General features: G+C 40.3%; 1 protein-coding gene across 4 annotated transcripts in view; it reads right to left on the bottom strand.

Annotated features, from left to right (window-relative positions):
* UST (uronyl 2-sulfotransferase) overlaps positions 1-17,040 on the bottom strand; it is a 318,572-nt gene that overhangs the window by 184,228 nt on the left and 117,304 nt on the right. For all 4 annotated transcript variants that reach the window (XM_043592575.1, XM_043592578.1, XM_043592576.1 and 1 more), the window contains exon 2: positions 14,811-14,854. In XM_043592575.1, coding sequence (XP_043448510.1) covers positions 14,811-14,854 — 44 coding nt within the window. The remainder of the gene's footprint in view (positions 1-14,810; positions 14,855-17,040) is intronic.

The following is a 17,040-nucleotide window of genomic DNA, read 5'->3' as shown; positions in this document are numbered from 1 at the left end:
AGCTCATGAGCCATCTGGTGCTTTAAACCCTGTGTGTTATGTATGTGCATGACTTTGATTAAACATAAAAGGTACATCCAAGGACGGGCAAAATATTTGCAACCAATGATATGTAAGGCTTTTATACTCTTAATACACAATAACGATTGGGCAGAATTCTGAAAAATGCTTCATTATGGTTGTCTCTGAGTGGCGGCATAATGCGTGCTTATGGTTTCCTGCTACTCTGCAATTTTCTGTACTTTCCAAATCAAAACGAAATAGGAGCATGCATGGTTTTTAAAACAAAAAGAACTGATCATACGGTCGAGGAAGAAATAAAACAAACAGAAAGAATTAGGTGACTATATTGGAAGCTGCTAAAATGATTAAGTTACTACAACTTTGAAAACCCTGAGGCAATTGTTCCCCTGCCAAAAAATGGTGGCATGAGTTTTCTTAATTTACTAAAGCAATTTCTTGATTAAATATGCTTTCCAACAACAATTTGCAATTTAAAAATTTCATGCTTCATTTAAAGTCCTTTATTTTTGTTGAAGGCAGCCCAAACCTGGCAATGTATTAAGTCTGTGATTGTAAGTGGTGCTGGTTTGGATAAGGTGTGGAGAACATCTTATCAATGAAAACTGGCCCTTGGGTTTTGGGGAGTGGGGTGGGGAAGATACTAAAAGAACAATTACACAAACCACGTATTTTTAGACCTGTGGCTTTGCAGAATTCTTTTAATTAAAAAAAAAAAAGTAGAAGATATGCTTAATAGTACTAATCATTTGTTGAGTAAGAAATGATTCATTATGTTCTTCTTGTGAAAGAGTGAACACATTACATGCTCATAAAATTGATAAATTGAGAAGTACTGTTTCTGAACTTGGACACAGATTTCCATGGAAAGTTGAAATCTCAGGAGGCCACTGGCTGGGCCAAAGACTTCCATGTTAATAGTTAAGAGCTGTGATGAGTGCAAAGGAAGCATGAAGCAAGAATACAGGTGACTTCAGGATAAGGAAACAATACCCTATTATGTAAGGCTGATCTGTTCCCCTTTGGCAGATTCTTTTTTTTTTTAACCTTCTCAGCTAGTAATTATCCCTCTCAAACAAAATTCCGAAGTGTAGAGTTCGTTATGGTACCCACTGAACTCAGATGCTCTTCGAGTTATTTAAAAATAAAATATTCAAGTCATAAATTTCCCTATCATTTGCAATGATCAAGACAAAATGAGAGGGTGGATGGGACTCCTTCAAGGTCATGCTCATCTGAGTGAAACTGATTCCTAACTCCCAGCCTCATTCTGTTCTGCTCGTTCTTTCTCTCAACCTAATATATTTATCATGAATCATTAAACACAAACCTATTACCCAGTGCAATTGATTCATCCATAAAATGAAAAGCAGCTTCACTTTTGTAGTGATTTTTAAAAAGGACTTTGGGTAAAGTCAGGTGTGGACGCAGAGAACAATATAGGCTTAAGAAAAGCTAAATGCCCAAGGTTGTATGTGGAAGTCTTTGCTTAGTGTTCTAAACTAGCCCAAGGAAGAATGGAGGAAACCACAGAACCTGAAAGCTCTTACACTGGTATCTGGCATGCCAACTGACACGTAATTAATTGCTTTTAAAAATCCCAAAAAAAAGGGAGCATCTGGGTGGCTCAGTCAGTTAAGCACGCAGCTTTCGGTTTCAGCTCAGGTCACGATCTCACAGTTCAAGGGTTCAAGCCCTGCATCCTTAGGAATCCCTTAAGAATCCCTCCTTAGGATTCTCTCTTTCCCTCTCTATCTGTCCCTCCCCTGCTCATGCTGTCTCTGTCTCTCTCAAAATAAATAAATAAACTTAAAAAAAAATACAGTTGGGGGGGGGGGGTTGTTGAAAGCTAGTCTTACTCTAAGTAATAACAAAGTGAGTTACCAGAGTCTGCAAAAGGCTATATATAAGCAATATCCAGAGTACTAGAGACCCCACTGCTGGGTGCTTACTTACGTCTGGCATGCTAGGTGTTTTCTATTTATCGCATGTAAGCTTCCAGCTCTATGAGGTGGATAAAACCATCCCCTTTTACAAATACAAAATTGAAGCTCAAAGAGATGAAGTATTTATTCTAGGGCAACTGGTTACACAGCTAGAATCTGAACTGAGGTCTGACTCCCAAAGCCAGGCTCCTCAGCCTGGCAGAACCAAGAACAAATACGAAAGTCGGAATGAAGAATCTGGCAAGTTAAAAGGGTAACATGTCTTACATCTACGGAGTGGGCACATTTGGTAGGTTGGGTACTCATCTTATTTGTTTTCATTAATTATCTGCCTTTGGAACATTCCCTAACTGAAAGGTAACTATAAACACACTTCACTGTTTCTGCCTTGGATAAAAATAAGAAGATCTAGAGTTCTTGAGAATGCCACCTTTTTTTTTTTTTTTTCTCCTAAGGAAATCAGACAATGTGGGTCTGAGGTTATTCACAGCGGGAGGAGAGGCAGCTGTGAAACCAGAAGGCCCTCTTACCAGCGGCAATGGCTTCAAAAATTGTCAGAATGGAAGCAGCTCAACAAGGCAGGCCAAATACACCCCCAAGTCTCTGCCAGAGATTTATTTGCTTCTTGAGGTCTTTACAGACAAGAGGAAATCAAGGGGGGCGGCCATGTCTATATGCTGAAAAATAGGTTCTGAGGGACAGAAACAAGAAATTGCTTTTCCTTTCAATCTCAGTGCTACTCTTCCACGTAAGTGATTTTGACCGAGGGAGACTCTGTGCATACGTAAAACTCAGCAATCCTGCCCTCAGGGAAAAAGGGGAATTTTCGATCCAGAAACCCTCTCCGAGTTGACCAATGCTTGGCCAAGATACCTGAAAGTAACTGTACTTCTGGTATCTTCCAGAAGTCATTTACCTTTATGATGATTAGATATGTGGGTTTTCCTTTTTTAGGCTCCAAACAAGGAATGTGAACCATGGTTTCTCTACTAGAGAACATGAAAACATCTCCTTTCAGCTGATGTTTGCAAGGATTTATTGACAGGAAAAAAAACCAAACAAACAGACACAAATATGCAGTCTTTCTGAGGGACTTGGTAGCAGAGGTTGTTAAATGGCAGACAGAAAAGTCTCATATAAAAATACAGACATATTTTTTAAAGGGCAACAGACTTCTTTCCTGTTTTCCTCTGTCACTCTCAGCCCCTGATTCTACGAAAGTAAGAAGCTTCCTTTCAGGTAACTTTCTCTTTTTTTTCACTAAGATCTTTTCCCAAGAAAAATATAACATAATATGATACGACTTTTGTATATTAAAAGCACAATTCGAACAGCAGAAATGAATTTCCAACAGAAGAAAGTGCAGACATCAGACTGATGAAGAGGGGAAAAGAGAACTATGAAAATTGAGGAAGGAATTTTGGGGGAGAACTTTGGTATTCAATGTTGAAAAAACTATGAACATGCACTTAAATTATCCTAGTGATAGACTTCGAAGGGTGGTTTTGATGTTAATTAAATCAAACCAAATCATGCATAACAGGGCAAACCACTGAAAGCTATCCGTGTTATTGAAAATGTTAAACTCACCCATTTGAATTACTTTCTAGGGCTGCCATTAACAAAGTATCACAAACTGAGTGGCTTAAAACAACAAAACAATAATTATTCTCTCACAGTTCAGGAGGCCAGAAGTCTGAAATCAAGATGTCAGTTGGGCTAATTCCTTCTTGGGGGGCTCAGAGGGACAATCTGCTCCACGCTTCTCTCCTAGAGTCTGGCAGTCGCCAGCAATCCTTGATGGTCCTTGGCTTATGACAGTATAACGCCAACCTCTGCCTCCATGCCTCCAACCTCTGCATTCTCCCTGTATGTCTCTGTGTCTGTGCCCAAACTTCCTTCTTCTTGTAGGAACATCCATCATACAGGATTTAAGGCCCATCCTTATCCTGCATGGCCTCATCTTAACTACGACATCTGCAAACAGCCGGTTCCCAAATAGGGCTGCACTCACAGATTCTGATGACTAGGACTTCAACGCAGCGCAACACCATTCCATCCATAACCCCACGCAGAACTGAATCTGTCACTTGTCACTCCTTTCCTACTTACCAATTTCTCTACTACACAATTTATGCCGCCACGGTCAACGTCTTCTAGGCTATCAATTTTTTTCCCTTTCTTGTCAAAGCCACGTTTCTCAAAGCATTTCATATCTTCATTTTCTACCCACCACTCCTCAAACCTCAGAAGTGAGGCCTACCTACGCCTCCTCACCCCGTCCATCCCAGATTCTTTGATCTGATTGGGTTGTCCTACGCAACCTTCAGGACTCCCACCTGCAGAGGTCAAGTGGAGTCTCCAGTGTTCATTCTATCACAGCACCCAACAACCTATGTAATGTATCTGATCGGGCTTGTATGAGATGCTAGCCTGTCCTTGCAACTACACTCTAAGCTCCTGGAGGGCGAGGATTGTACCTCCTACAGTCTTACAGCCCCAGCACAGAGCCCAACACAAATTTAGTGCATAAATAATGCTTGGATGGGGGCGCCTGGGTGGCTCAGTCAGTTAAGTGTCCGACTTCGGCTCAGGTCACGATCTCGCGGTCCGTGAGTTCGAGCCCCGCGTCAGGCTCTGTGCTGACCGCTCAGAGCCTGGAGCCTGTTTCGGATTCTGTGTCTCCCTCTCTCCCTGACCCTCCCCCATTCATGCTCTGTCTCTCTCTGTCTCAAAAATAAATAAATATTAAAAAAATTAAAAAAAATAATGCTTGGATGAATGAATGGTTGTCTGCATAGGGTCATTTAGACTGAAGGTTATATCAGCTGTGTGCTTCCATAGTTTCTGATCCTTGGAAGCCTTGAGATGCAACTAGATTGTAAAGTACTAGATGGCAGAGATTATCTTCAACAATTTTTTGTGTCTTCCTGATCCTTCGCTTAAAGAAGGCACTCAATAATTAATTGATACTAAGGGAAAATTAGCTTCTGGGCTAGGCTGGGAGGTAACAAGGACTAACCTTTATTGAGCAATAGTTCACTGCTGGACACACGTATTATACAAATGTCATGTCAATTAAGATCACTATTTCTCTTTCATTTGAAGATGTTTGCTCAGCATAATAAATTATAAAACCCTTCTAATGAACCCATTTTAAAATAGAATTTTGAATACTAACACTAGCTAGCACATGATTACATAAAAATAATATATAAATATTATCTTGTATATCAAAACACTTTTACATACATACGCAGGCATCGGTAATATATCTTAACCCTGTATGCCCCATCAAGGTTCACTGCACCCAATTTTAGTTTTTTCGGCTTGCAGCTTTTTTTGAGTAGTTCTAACTATTTGTATGTATTGATATTTCTTGAATTTATTCTTTCTTAGAATGTTCCAAAGACAACATACCTTATTTTTCAATAAAGAGAATAAAACTCATTCTACCCTGCAATTACTGTCAAATAGGTCCATATTATTACAATTATATAATCATAATTATAATAATAGATATAATATAATTACCATATAATAGGGTCTACCAGCCTCTAAAAAAATTTAAGAACCATTATGGGAGCTGAATGCTATTATTTTTTTCTCTATCTTGAGACACTGCTATTTCATCATCCTAGAATAATTACCTACCAATTATGCATCAATTATTCCCAAATATGCTTTAAAAAGACTAAAGTAGTAGAAAAATGGAATAATGATAGAATGGCTCTAACTACACTGCTGCTTAGTGGATTACTGGAATGTTCTATTCTGTGCTGTCCAATACAGTAGTCACTAGCTACATGTAGCTCTAAAGAATTTGACATGTAGTTAGTGGAAGTGAGAAACTGAAGTTTTAAAAAAATTTTCAGTTGATTTTTTTTTAAATAGCTACACGAGCCTAATGGCTATTTTCCTGAACAGGGTAGGCCAAGAGGAGTAATCCATTAGAGAAATACATCGTCACTCTTGCATTGCTCTTTATATTTTATTGTGCTGCCCCAAGGATTGTATCATCTTTCCAAAAGATAGAAGACTGGAGACACTTTGTTGTTGGCTTTTAACTTCCATTAGAATGGGGGGTTCAGAAGTTTTATTCCTGTCTACAATGACAAAAAGAAGAAGACTGACAGAGGGAGAGGTTCCACAAGATTGGAGGAACCACGGATGAACTCTAAGAGTTAGAGAGCAGCACTCAAGACTCTAATGATGACAATGAAATTAATTATGAAAGGGAAACCACAAACTCCAAGTCTTCAGATGATAACATCCTGGATTAATTCTCTAAGATTCAATAGTTCCCAAGGAATCGATATATTTCTAAGGACAAAATGTATATGTATTTACTTTAATTAATTAATTTTTATATAGTTATATATACAGTATTTTTATGCCATAGGTCATCAAGAGGAAGGACTTTGTCAGACAATATTTTGCAACAAGAACCTAGACCATCTCATTTTGCTACATGAATGCAAAACAGAGTTCTTTCACCTTTTATGACGTTTGTACACCAAAATTTACTCTATATGCAGTTTGTAAATGGACGAATTCTGAAGGTATATATGCATACAAAAGTGGAAGGAAAAAGATGAGATAGAAATTTAAAAACTTACTGGACTAATAACTGATAATGTACTGGACTGAGAACTCAAATGGTAGTGATGACTATTTTTCTTCTGGTATACTGAGTTAAAACTTGTTAATTGTACTAGTTAAGGTACAAGATACCTTATATGAAAGAGTAAAATTCCGGAAATAAGGTAAAAAAAATTATTGCATTTCCACTTAAATAAGTAATCTTGAAATGGTTAAAATAAATCCTGGAAAAAACTACAGCCTTGGGCTGGAATCCCAACTCTAATACTTACTACATGACCTTTGGCAAGTTATTCAGCCTCTCTCTCTATGATCTAGTTTTCCTTATCTATAAAATAAGGATTACAAGATTACTTCCTTTTTTGGAAATCAAAAAATACCCTGAGACAAATGAAAATGGAAACACTGCAAAATCTTTGGGACATAGCAAAAACAGTTCTAAGAGGGAAGTTTATAGCAATACAGGCCTAACTCAAGAAACAAGAAAAATTTCAAATAAACAATCAAAACTTACCTTAAAGGAATAAGAAAAGGAAGAACAAACAGAGCCCAAAGTTAGTAGAAGGAAGAAAATAATAATGATCAGAATGAAATAAGTGAAACAGAGCCTAAAAAAAAAAATGCAGGGGCGCCTGGGTGGCGCAGTCGGTTAAGCGTCCGACTTCAGCCAGGTCACGATCTCGCGGTCCGTGAGTTCGAGCCCCGCGTCGGGCTCTGGGCTGATGGCTCAGAGCCTGGAGCCTGTTTCCGATTCTGTGTCTCCCTCTCTCTCTGCCCCTCCCCCGTTCATGCTCTGTCTCTCTCTGTCGCAAAAATAAATAAACGTTGAAAAAAAAATTTAAAAAAAAATACAAAAGATCACTGAAACAAAAGAGCTGGTTCTTTGAAAAGATAAACACAAGTGATAAACCTTTAGTCAGACCCAAGAAGAAAAAAGAGAGAACTCAAATAAATAAAGTCAGAAAAAAAAGAGGAGAAGTAACAACCAACATCATAGAAATACAAAGGATTATAAGAGACTATTATAAAAAATTATATGCCAACAAATTAGACAACCTCAAAGAAGAGATAAATTCTTCAAACATAAAATCTTCCAAGACTGAATCAGGAAGAAATAGAGCATCTGAATGGACCAGTTACTAGTAATGAAATTGAGCCAGAAATAAAAAAAAACTTCCAAAAAACAAAAGTCCAGGACCAGATGCTTCACAGGAAAATTCTATCAAACATTTAAAGAGGAGTTAATACCTATCCTTCTCAAACTATCTCAAAAAAAATTCAGAAAGAAAGAATGCTTCCAAATTTATTCTATAGAGCAGCATTACCCTGATACCAAAGCCAGATAAAGACACTGAAAAGAAAAAAATGAAAGAAAAGAAAAAAGAAAAGCATTACAAGCCAATATCCCTGATGAACACAGATGCAAAATTCCTCAACAAAATATTAGCAACCTGAATTCAACAATATATTAAAAGGATCAAGTGATCACCATGATAAAGTGGGATTTACTGCAAGCATGCCAATATGGTTCAATATCTGCAACTCAATCAAAGTGATATACCACATTAACAAAATGAAGGATAAAAATCATATGATCATAAAAACTTTCAACCAAGTGGGTAAAGAGGGAACATACCTCAACATAATAAATGCCATGTATGACAAATCCATAGCTAACACCATATTCAACAGTGAAAAGCTATATGCTTTTCCTCTAAGATCAGGAACAAGACAAGGGTGCCTACTAGCACCAATTTTATTCAACATAGTATTGGAAGTCCTAGCCACAGCAATCAGACAAAGAAAAAGGAATAAAAGGCATCCACATTGGCAAGGAAGAAGTAAAACTGTCACTAATTGCAGAGGACATGGTAATAATACACAGAAAACTCTGAAGACTCCACCAAAACACTATTAGAATGAATGAATGAATTCATTAAAGTTGCAGGATTCAAAATTACTACACAGAGTGCTGTTGTGTTTCTATACACTAAAAACATACTAGCAGAAAGAGAAATTAAGGAAACAATCCCATTTACAATTACATCAAAAGAGTACAATATATAAGTTTAATCAAGGAGGTGAATGACCTGTACTCTGAAAAATCTAAGACACCTGATAAAAGAAACTGAAGATGAAACTTAAGGGAAAATATACCATGCTCATGGATTGGGAGAATTAATACTGCTAAAGTGTCCACACGACCCAAAGCAAACTACAGAGTTGATGCAATCCGTACCAAGATACCAACAGCACTGTTCACAGAACTAGAACAAATAGTCCTACAATCTGTATAGAACCACAAAAGACCCTGAACAGCCAAAGCAATCTTGATCAGAAGAACAAAGTGAAGACATCACACTCCTCGATATCAAACTATCTTATAAAACTATAGTAATAAAAACAGTATGGTACTGGCACAAAAATAGATACATAGATTAACAGAACAGAAAAGATAGCTCAGAAATAAACCCACCCTTGTATGGTCAATACATCTACAACATAGGAGGCAAGAATATACATTGGGGAAAAGATATCTCTTCAATAAATGGTGTTGGAAAAAGTGGACAGCTACATGCAAAAGAATGAAACTAGACCATTTTCTTACACCATACACAAAAATAAACTCAAAATGGATTAAAGACCTAAATGTAAGGCCTGAAACCACAAGTCTCTCCAAATAAGGCATAAGGAATAGACTCTTGGGCATCAGGATTAGCCATAGTTTTTTGGGTCTGTCTCCTCAGGCAAGGGCAACAAAATCAAAAAGTAATTGGGACATCAAACCAAAGACCTTTTGCAAGGAAATCATCAACAAAATGAAAAGACAACCTAGTGAATGGGGGAAGATATTTACAAATGATATATCTAATAAGGGCTTAATATCCCAAACATATAAAGAATGCATACAACTCAACACCAAAAAAAAAAACCAAAACCAAAAACAAAAACAGCAACCAATTTAAAAATGGGCAGAGGACCTGCACAGACATTTTTTCCAAGGAAAACATATAGATGGCCAACAGACACATGAAAAAAATGCTCAGTATTACTAATCGTCAGGGAAATGCAAATCAAAACAGTAACACCTGACACCATTCATGTGTGAATGACCATAAAGACAAGAAATAACAAGTGTTGGTGAGAATGTGAAGACCAGGGAATCCTTGTGCACTGTTGGTGGGAATGGAAATTGGTGCAGCTGCTGTGGAAAAGAGTTTGGAGGTTGCTCAAAAAATTAAAAACAGAAATATCATATGATCCATCAATTCCAGTTCTGGGTATTTATCCAAAGAAAACAAAAGCATTAATTCAAAGGGATATATGTACCCCTATGTTTATTGCAGCATTGTTTATAATAGCCGGGATATGGAAGCAACCTGTGTCCATATATAGATAAATGGGTAAACATAATATATATGTGGGTACACACACACACACACACACACACACACACGCTGGAATATTACTCAGCCATAAAAAAGAATGACATCTTGCCCTTTGCGACAATATGGATGGACAGAGAGGCCATTGGACATTATGCTAACTCAAAGTGAAGTAAGTCAAGCAGGAAAGACAGATATTGTATAATTACGCTTATATATATAATCTAAAAACAAAACAAGTGAACAAACAAAACAAAAATAGACTCCAAACAAAGGGAACAAACCAGTGGTTGCCAGAGGGAAGGGGTGGGGGCAGGGATGAAATCTGTGAAGGGGATTAAGAGGTTCAAACTTCCAACTATAGAATAAATAAGTCACAGGTATATAAAGTTCGGCATAGGGAATATAAGTGCCAGACGATAACTCCATTTACCATGGTGAGTACCGCATAATGTATACAAGTTCAAATCACCAGGTTGTGCCCCTGAAACTAATACAATATTGCATGTCAACTATACTTCAATTTAAAGAAAATGACTTCCTCTTTTATAGGGTTTTACGGAGACTGAACTTGCACTTTGCAGAGCGCTGAGCAGACTGCTTGCCACATAGGAAATGACAGACATCAGCTATGGATAGTGGTTTTATTTTCCTTGGGTCGCTTAGGACAGCTCTTCTATCTATCAGATTTGAGATCCCAACATATGTGAAATTACTGCATCCCATTTGCTACCATCAGAATTCCTGCTGCTGTCCCCCGCTGCGCGTCAGGGGCCCACGGTCCAGGGCGTGGAACAGGAGGAGAAGACGTCAACCTTCAGAGGTCAGGCTGCTCTGAGGCGTCAATGAAACTGCAGACGACCCTGCAGCAGAGGTCCGAGCACCAAAGGCTTTTCAGCCCAACCCTACCTAATCTTATCTCACATAAGGACTTTCTCCCCTGATGTTTAGATTGAACAGGCGTTACTTTAATGAATGCAAAAGTATACAGAAAAGTATAAAGAAAAGAGTAAAATGCTTTTCAAATCTTACCATCCAGAGAAAACACTATTACCCCTTCCAGACTTTTCTCCGTACACACAGTCATATACACACAGGTTTATTATTTTTTTAACTTTTTAAATGTTTACTTAAGAGAGAGAGTTCGCATGCACGAGCAGGGGAGGGGCAGAGAGAGAGAGAGAGAGAGAGAGAGAGAGAGAGAGAGGATCCCAAGCAGGCTCCTCACTGCCAACGCAAGGCCTGACGTGGGGCTCAATCTCACAAACCATGAGATCATGACCTGAGCTGAAACCAACACCCAGGCACTTAAATCACAGAGCCACCCAGGTGCCCCCATAGACATATAATTTTAAAAGAAGTGACATCATACTACCCTGGCTGTCGCATGCCTGTTTTGTTCTCAAGAATATCCTTCTGAGGGTTGCTGAGGGGAGGTGGGGGGAGGGAGGGCTAAATGGATGATGGGCATTAAGGGGGGCACTTGTTGGGCTGAGCACTGAGTGTTCTACGGAACTGATGAATCCCTGGGCTCTACTCCTGAAACCAATACTACACTGTACGTGAACTAACTTGAATTTAAAAAAATAAATTTTTAAAAATTAAAAAAAAAAAGAGAACATCTTTCCAATTCACTCATTAGAGATCTACGTGCTCGTTCTTCGCTGGGCTCTAACCTGAAGCCACGTGTTCTGCTTGGTGGTCATAAGTGGTTAACAAAAGAAAAGATTAACATCTGCCTTAAATAATGACTTAGATTAAAATCTGAGGTGAGCTGTGAGGTTCAAGTGGATTTTAAAAACAAGTAACAACAACAACAACAAAAAAATCGGAGGCATTTGGTTCTTTTTTACGAATACGCTGGAGAGAAGGGAGACCCGTGCCCTGCATGTGCTGTGTGGTATACACCCCATTCCCTAAATGGCTATTACTTGTGGAATGTGAAACTTGGGGAATGAACTTTTCATCAAACGAGAACTCGCCCGTAAACCTCAGGACATTTTCAGGACTTAAAAATCTTACTTTATCTAGATCACAGCTCTTTCCATCTTGGCATCAAAAAGTTATTTCTGGATGCTAAACAAATATGAAAATGGTGGGTCTGCAGTCAGTTTTGCTCTCCCCTGCCAGGCTGGGGGTGCATTCTAGAGGCCACACACGTGTGAGTCCTTCTCACCTGGATGCCACCACGTCCCCGTACCCCTGGTCTGCAAGCCCTTACTAACCAAGGCCCCACCTCAGGGGACACTCGAAGGACCTTTATCTGGAAGTCTGACCTCCTCACTCCTGGGATTCATTTCCACACTGGTAGCGGCAATGAGTGTGGATGAAAAGATGTTAACATACCAACATTATTTTTATTCATTTTTATATTCTTCTCCTTATTTCGGCTACTGCTTCGAAAGTCAAGAGCGTTTTTGCCACTCCACTCCTGGATAATGAAAATACATTTATAGTAAGAGAATCGGCCTCATACAAACTTCTGCTGGTTGAAGGAGATTATAGTCACAATTTCAAACTTGGAATAGAGTTTATAAAACCGGATTTACTCTGAAAGTGGTCTCAAATGATCTGATATGACCTGATGGTTTCTGGGTGTCACAGGGAGCTTGGGCTGGGGGTGGGGAGAGGGGTGAAGACCAGAAGGCAGGGGTGGGAGACTGCAGAGCCAGGGAAAGCTCCACAGGGGCAAGGGGAGAGGGTCCAGCAGACGCAGAATCCAGGCATCAAGGATAGTAGGGAAGACGCAGGCAGGATGGCCAACCTAGCAAGAGTGAGGCCCCAAAGCAGACTAATGAGGTGGTCACCAAGGATTGAGTTCAAGAAGGCAAGTTTATATAAAGCGGGCCTGGGTCTCCTGATTAGGTAAAGCCCCATTTATCAATCCTGAAACCCAAAATAATGTCCCAACATGGCATTGAGAGAAACAGCTGATGGATCCCACAGAGCCCCCCACCCCGCCCCGCCCCGCCCTGCCCCAAACCCCTTTTCCTGCAGAGCAGAGAAGGTAGGGAGAATTCAACTGGCCCCACTTGGGACAGAAGTAGTTAGTGGTGCAGGAACCTAGCAGACCATCCATACAATTCTTCTCCCCCACCTCCACTTATTTGCCCTCCCGGGCAGGTTACTGACCAAAGAAAATTTGTTTTCACTATAAGTAGAGTTATAATAGTGAGTCACCATTATATTAAGAAATAGCCTTTATATAATAAGCCATACTACTCTTTCTAGGCTATCAGCAGTGAAAACAACATAGAAAATGTCCAGGGAAATTGTTTTCTTCATATTCGTGGCCTTTAAAGCAGTGGTTCTCAAACACGGTCCCAAGAACGGCAGCATCAGCATCACCCAGGAGCTTGTTCGAAACGCAAGTTCTCAGGTCCTACCCCCGACCTACAGAATCAGACACTCAGGGGTCTGGGTCCAGCAGTTGTGTTTCAATAAGCCTCCAGGAAACCCTGATGCAAGCTAAAGTTTGGGAACACTGGCCTAGTGGAAGGAACCTGGGCTGGGAGCCAGGACCTAATTCAGATTCCAACTCTGGATTCCCTGGTCCAATTCAGTGAAATTTGATGAACAGTCACAATGTGCTACTGCAGTGATGTGAGGGTACTGAGATGAGCTATCCTGGTTTTTACCCTCGGAGGGTGTCTCACTTCTATATCCTTTTGCTCCTCTAGGGCTTGGGCTATTGTGTTCTGCTGCTCTTGTCTTGTTTCATATTTGTATTCCCAATGGTGCAGTGTCACAGACACTCAATATATATGCAGGGGACCAAGTGGTAGAGCCAGTCACAACTGTGATAAATACTACTGTACCATTCATCCATAACCTTAATGTGGCTCCAGTCTAGTTAACAACAGTCACTCTTTATTTTAATGCTTAGCGCAGGCCAGGTGCTGAATGTCCTATATCAGCTCATTTGATCCTTTTAGATGTCCTCTACCGTGGGAAGTATTGTTAATCCCACTTTGCACATCAAAAAACCGAGGCTCCAAGTAATTTGTCCAATGTCGCACACTGAAAGTGGCAAAGCCAGCGATGAATCCAGCGATCCCTGTTCCAAAACCCGTGGTCTTAAAAATAATAGGGTTCTTTTTCAAATCCCACAAGCTCAAAAGCTGACCTTGGGCTAAATTTCCAGCCTCAAAGGTTAGGGGATGATTATCCTCTTACTACGTACTTGAAACTGTGCTTTGCAGGTTATCATCTTAAGTGGTCAAAGACTATCTTTATTTTTCCCATTTTCTGGTATCTTGACATTTAGTGTTCATTGAGTACAAGAAAGTAAATAGTGGCGGGGAACTACACTAACATGTCACCAGACTATTCTGACCCTTAATATAGGAAAACAAAAGTGGGCACGCAGGTCAGGCCAGGGCAGCCTTGAGAGGGCACTGAAAGAGAAGGCCAGTTCTAAGGGGTTGAGCCTTTGATGGAGCAGCCCAACTAAGGCAGCCCAGGGAGAAAAGGGGCAGAAATGAATGTAGGCCCTAGGCCCAAAGGCAGGGGGAGGCCAGGCTGTGGGCATCAGATCACGGGCCAGTACGGATGCAGAGGCAAACAGAGCAGCAAACAGGAGAAGCCGCCAAAGATCTGAAGTCAGTCTAAGGCTCTAGCGCCCGGCACAGTTATAGGTGTTGATAAAATAATGGCCCTTCCTCCCTCACCATTTTGGCTCTCTTCATATGCTTCCTTTTTGTCCTCACTGTAAATCAAAGATTAACTTCACATCTGTCATCTACTATTTTCTTGCAAACAATTCATGGCCAGCAGGGCTCTGGTTAGGGTTGTTGGAGGCTGTAGGAACTGAGAAAAGAGAAATGGGATATATAACCATAAGCAAAGACCTTACCTTACTAGGAGGTGGCCCATGATCATCCAAGTAAGTGGAATTTCCTAGGGGGAAAAAAAAAAAAGAAAAGAAAAAAGTTGATGAATCAGTAGTTTTAAAACCAAAGCGAATTTAGTGCACAGTCATTGAAAACAAACATTCCAGATATATGTCTATTTAGACAACTCTACCAAAGAAAAATAGGTTATTAGTTGCCCGTTTGGTGGGATTTTGTTGACATTACCATGCTCAATTACACTTTCAGCAGTTACAAACATTGTACATACGTTGGTGTGTGTGGACACACACACACACACACACACACACACACACACACACACCACAATTCCTCACCCCGTATCTGTTGAGTTTGCTTTAGACCAGTGGTTCTCAAACCTCAGTGTGCATCAGAATTGCCTGTAGAGCTTATTAAAACACAGACTGCCTGTGTCCCCTCCCAGAGGTTCTGATTCAATGACTCTGAGAATCTGCATTGCACAAGCTCCCAAGTGATGCTGACACTGCAGGGCCTGGAACCATACTTTGAGAACCACTGCACTGTTTCTCTGCTTCGTCTTGATGGTCAATTTCCCTTCATCTTTTCAGTCTAGCTTGCTTCAGAAGCTTGATCTCTCTTGACGAACAGCCACTTTTCAGAGTACATGATTATCGTTTCCTGATGAATATAGATTCAGACTGGTTAGGGTGGGAACTAAAGGTCCTGGAGTTCCCTTTATGCAGCAGGTACCTGCTAAGTGCCTCCCACCTATTCACTTAATTCAAATTTCGGAGGTGGGTTATACTGATTCCCACTTACAGAGGAGGGAACAGAAGCCCAGAGAAATCCAGAGATTTGCTCAGGGTCACACGCTGTGACACTGCAGGAAAGACAGAAGACCGTTTCTTCCAGAGGGTGCTTGGGGATCTGTTGCTCATCTGTCTGAAAAACCTACCTACCAGCTTTTGCAGAGCCCAAGCACCAGCAACATACTCTGGGCACTGACTGTGTACCCCAGACACCAACCCAGCAACACATCTGAGCCCGTGGGGTAGCCTATGATGTGCTCGGTGTATTCAAAGGCTCCCCTCCAAGGAGATAATGCTTGTCAGTCAGGGGAAATCACCTTCACAAAAAGGGAAGACAGTCAGCCTTTCCAACACAACAAAATTTAAAAAAAATATTGGAAACACAAGGATATCTAGAGAGAACAGTAGCTTAAGGAAAAAGTAAGTGTCCCAGTTGGAGTAGATGAAAGCTGATTTTTTTTTAGAAGAATGCAAAAGTGACTTAGGAAATTGGAATAAAAAGGAGAAGTAAGGGGTGCCTGGCCGGCTCAGTCAGAAGGGCATGTGACTCTTGATCTCGGGGTCAAGAGATCGAGCCCCACATTGGGTGTAGAGAATGAATGAATGAATGAATGAATGAATACACTTTTAAAAAAAAGGAGAAGTAGAACTTAAGACAGAGACAGTTCAAATGGAAAAACTTATCCAAAAATAGCAAATAAGTGGGTTTAGGCCTATAGGGTTTTTTTCCTTCTTCCATACTGGGGTATCAGCCGTCCCTTTTGCTCTGTAGTCTTTTGATCTGTCACCCACTTGATGTCCACAGTGACTGTACTCTAACTGGCTAGTTGTACATACTAAAAGGACAACGGGGCCCGATTTTCATGTACAAGACGTGCAAGCACAAACACCTGGCGTGTTCATGTTGGGTTATTTTCAGGAATCTTTGAAATGTGAATATGATTAATGATTTGTTTGATCTTAATTATTGTGCTGCATTCCACGGGGAACACACAGAACTAGGAAGTGAGATCTCTATCTGACTTAATAAAGAGGATCTGCTTGAAAGAATTCACAAAAATGACTGCCTAAGTCTAGAGAAATATTCAGAGCTATTCCAACATAATGCAGTCGGTATAGCTGCAGAAGCTTCTCGTCACCTCCTCATGTGAATGTGTCTTCCCAGGATGGATGTGAGAAATCCCAACAAACGTCTGCATGTCGTCCAGGTACCAACCTCAGGGTTCAAAGATAGCTCAACCAACCAATGGTTTTGAAACAGGAGAAGTTTCCAAAAGAAACAAAGTTCCTACAAATGGATGACTTGAATGCCGACTGTTCCCTCAAACCCCGGACTCGGCTACCCACTGACGCACTCCTTAGCACCCGGGCTTAGACATCTATAGGCACCTCGCACTTTGAGTCCAAACAGAACTCTTTTATTTGCTGCAATTTCACCTCCCCC

Source organism: Prionailurus bengalensis, chromosome B2, assembly GCF_016509475.1.
Source record: "Prionailurus bengalensis isolate Pbe53 chromosome B2, Fcat_Pben_1.1_paternal_pri, whole genome shotgun sequence".
Lineage (NCBI taxonomy): Eukaryota > Metazoa > Chordata > Mammalia > Carnivora > Felidae > Prionailurus > Prionailurus bengalensis.
Note: the sequence above shows the minus strand (reverse complement) of the source record. Positions and strands in the feature narration are given on the sequence as shown.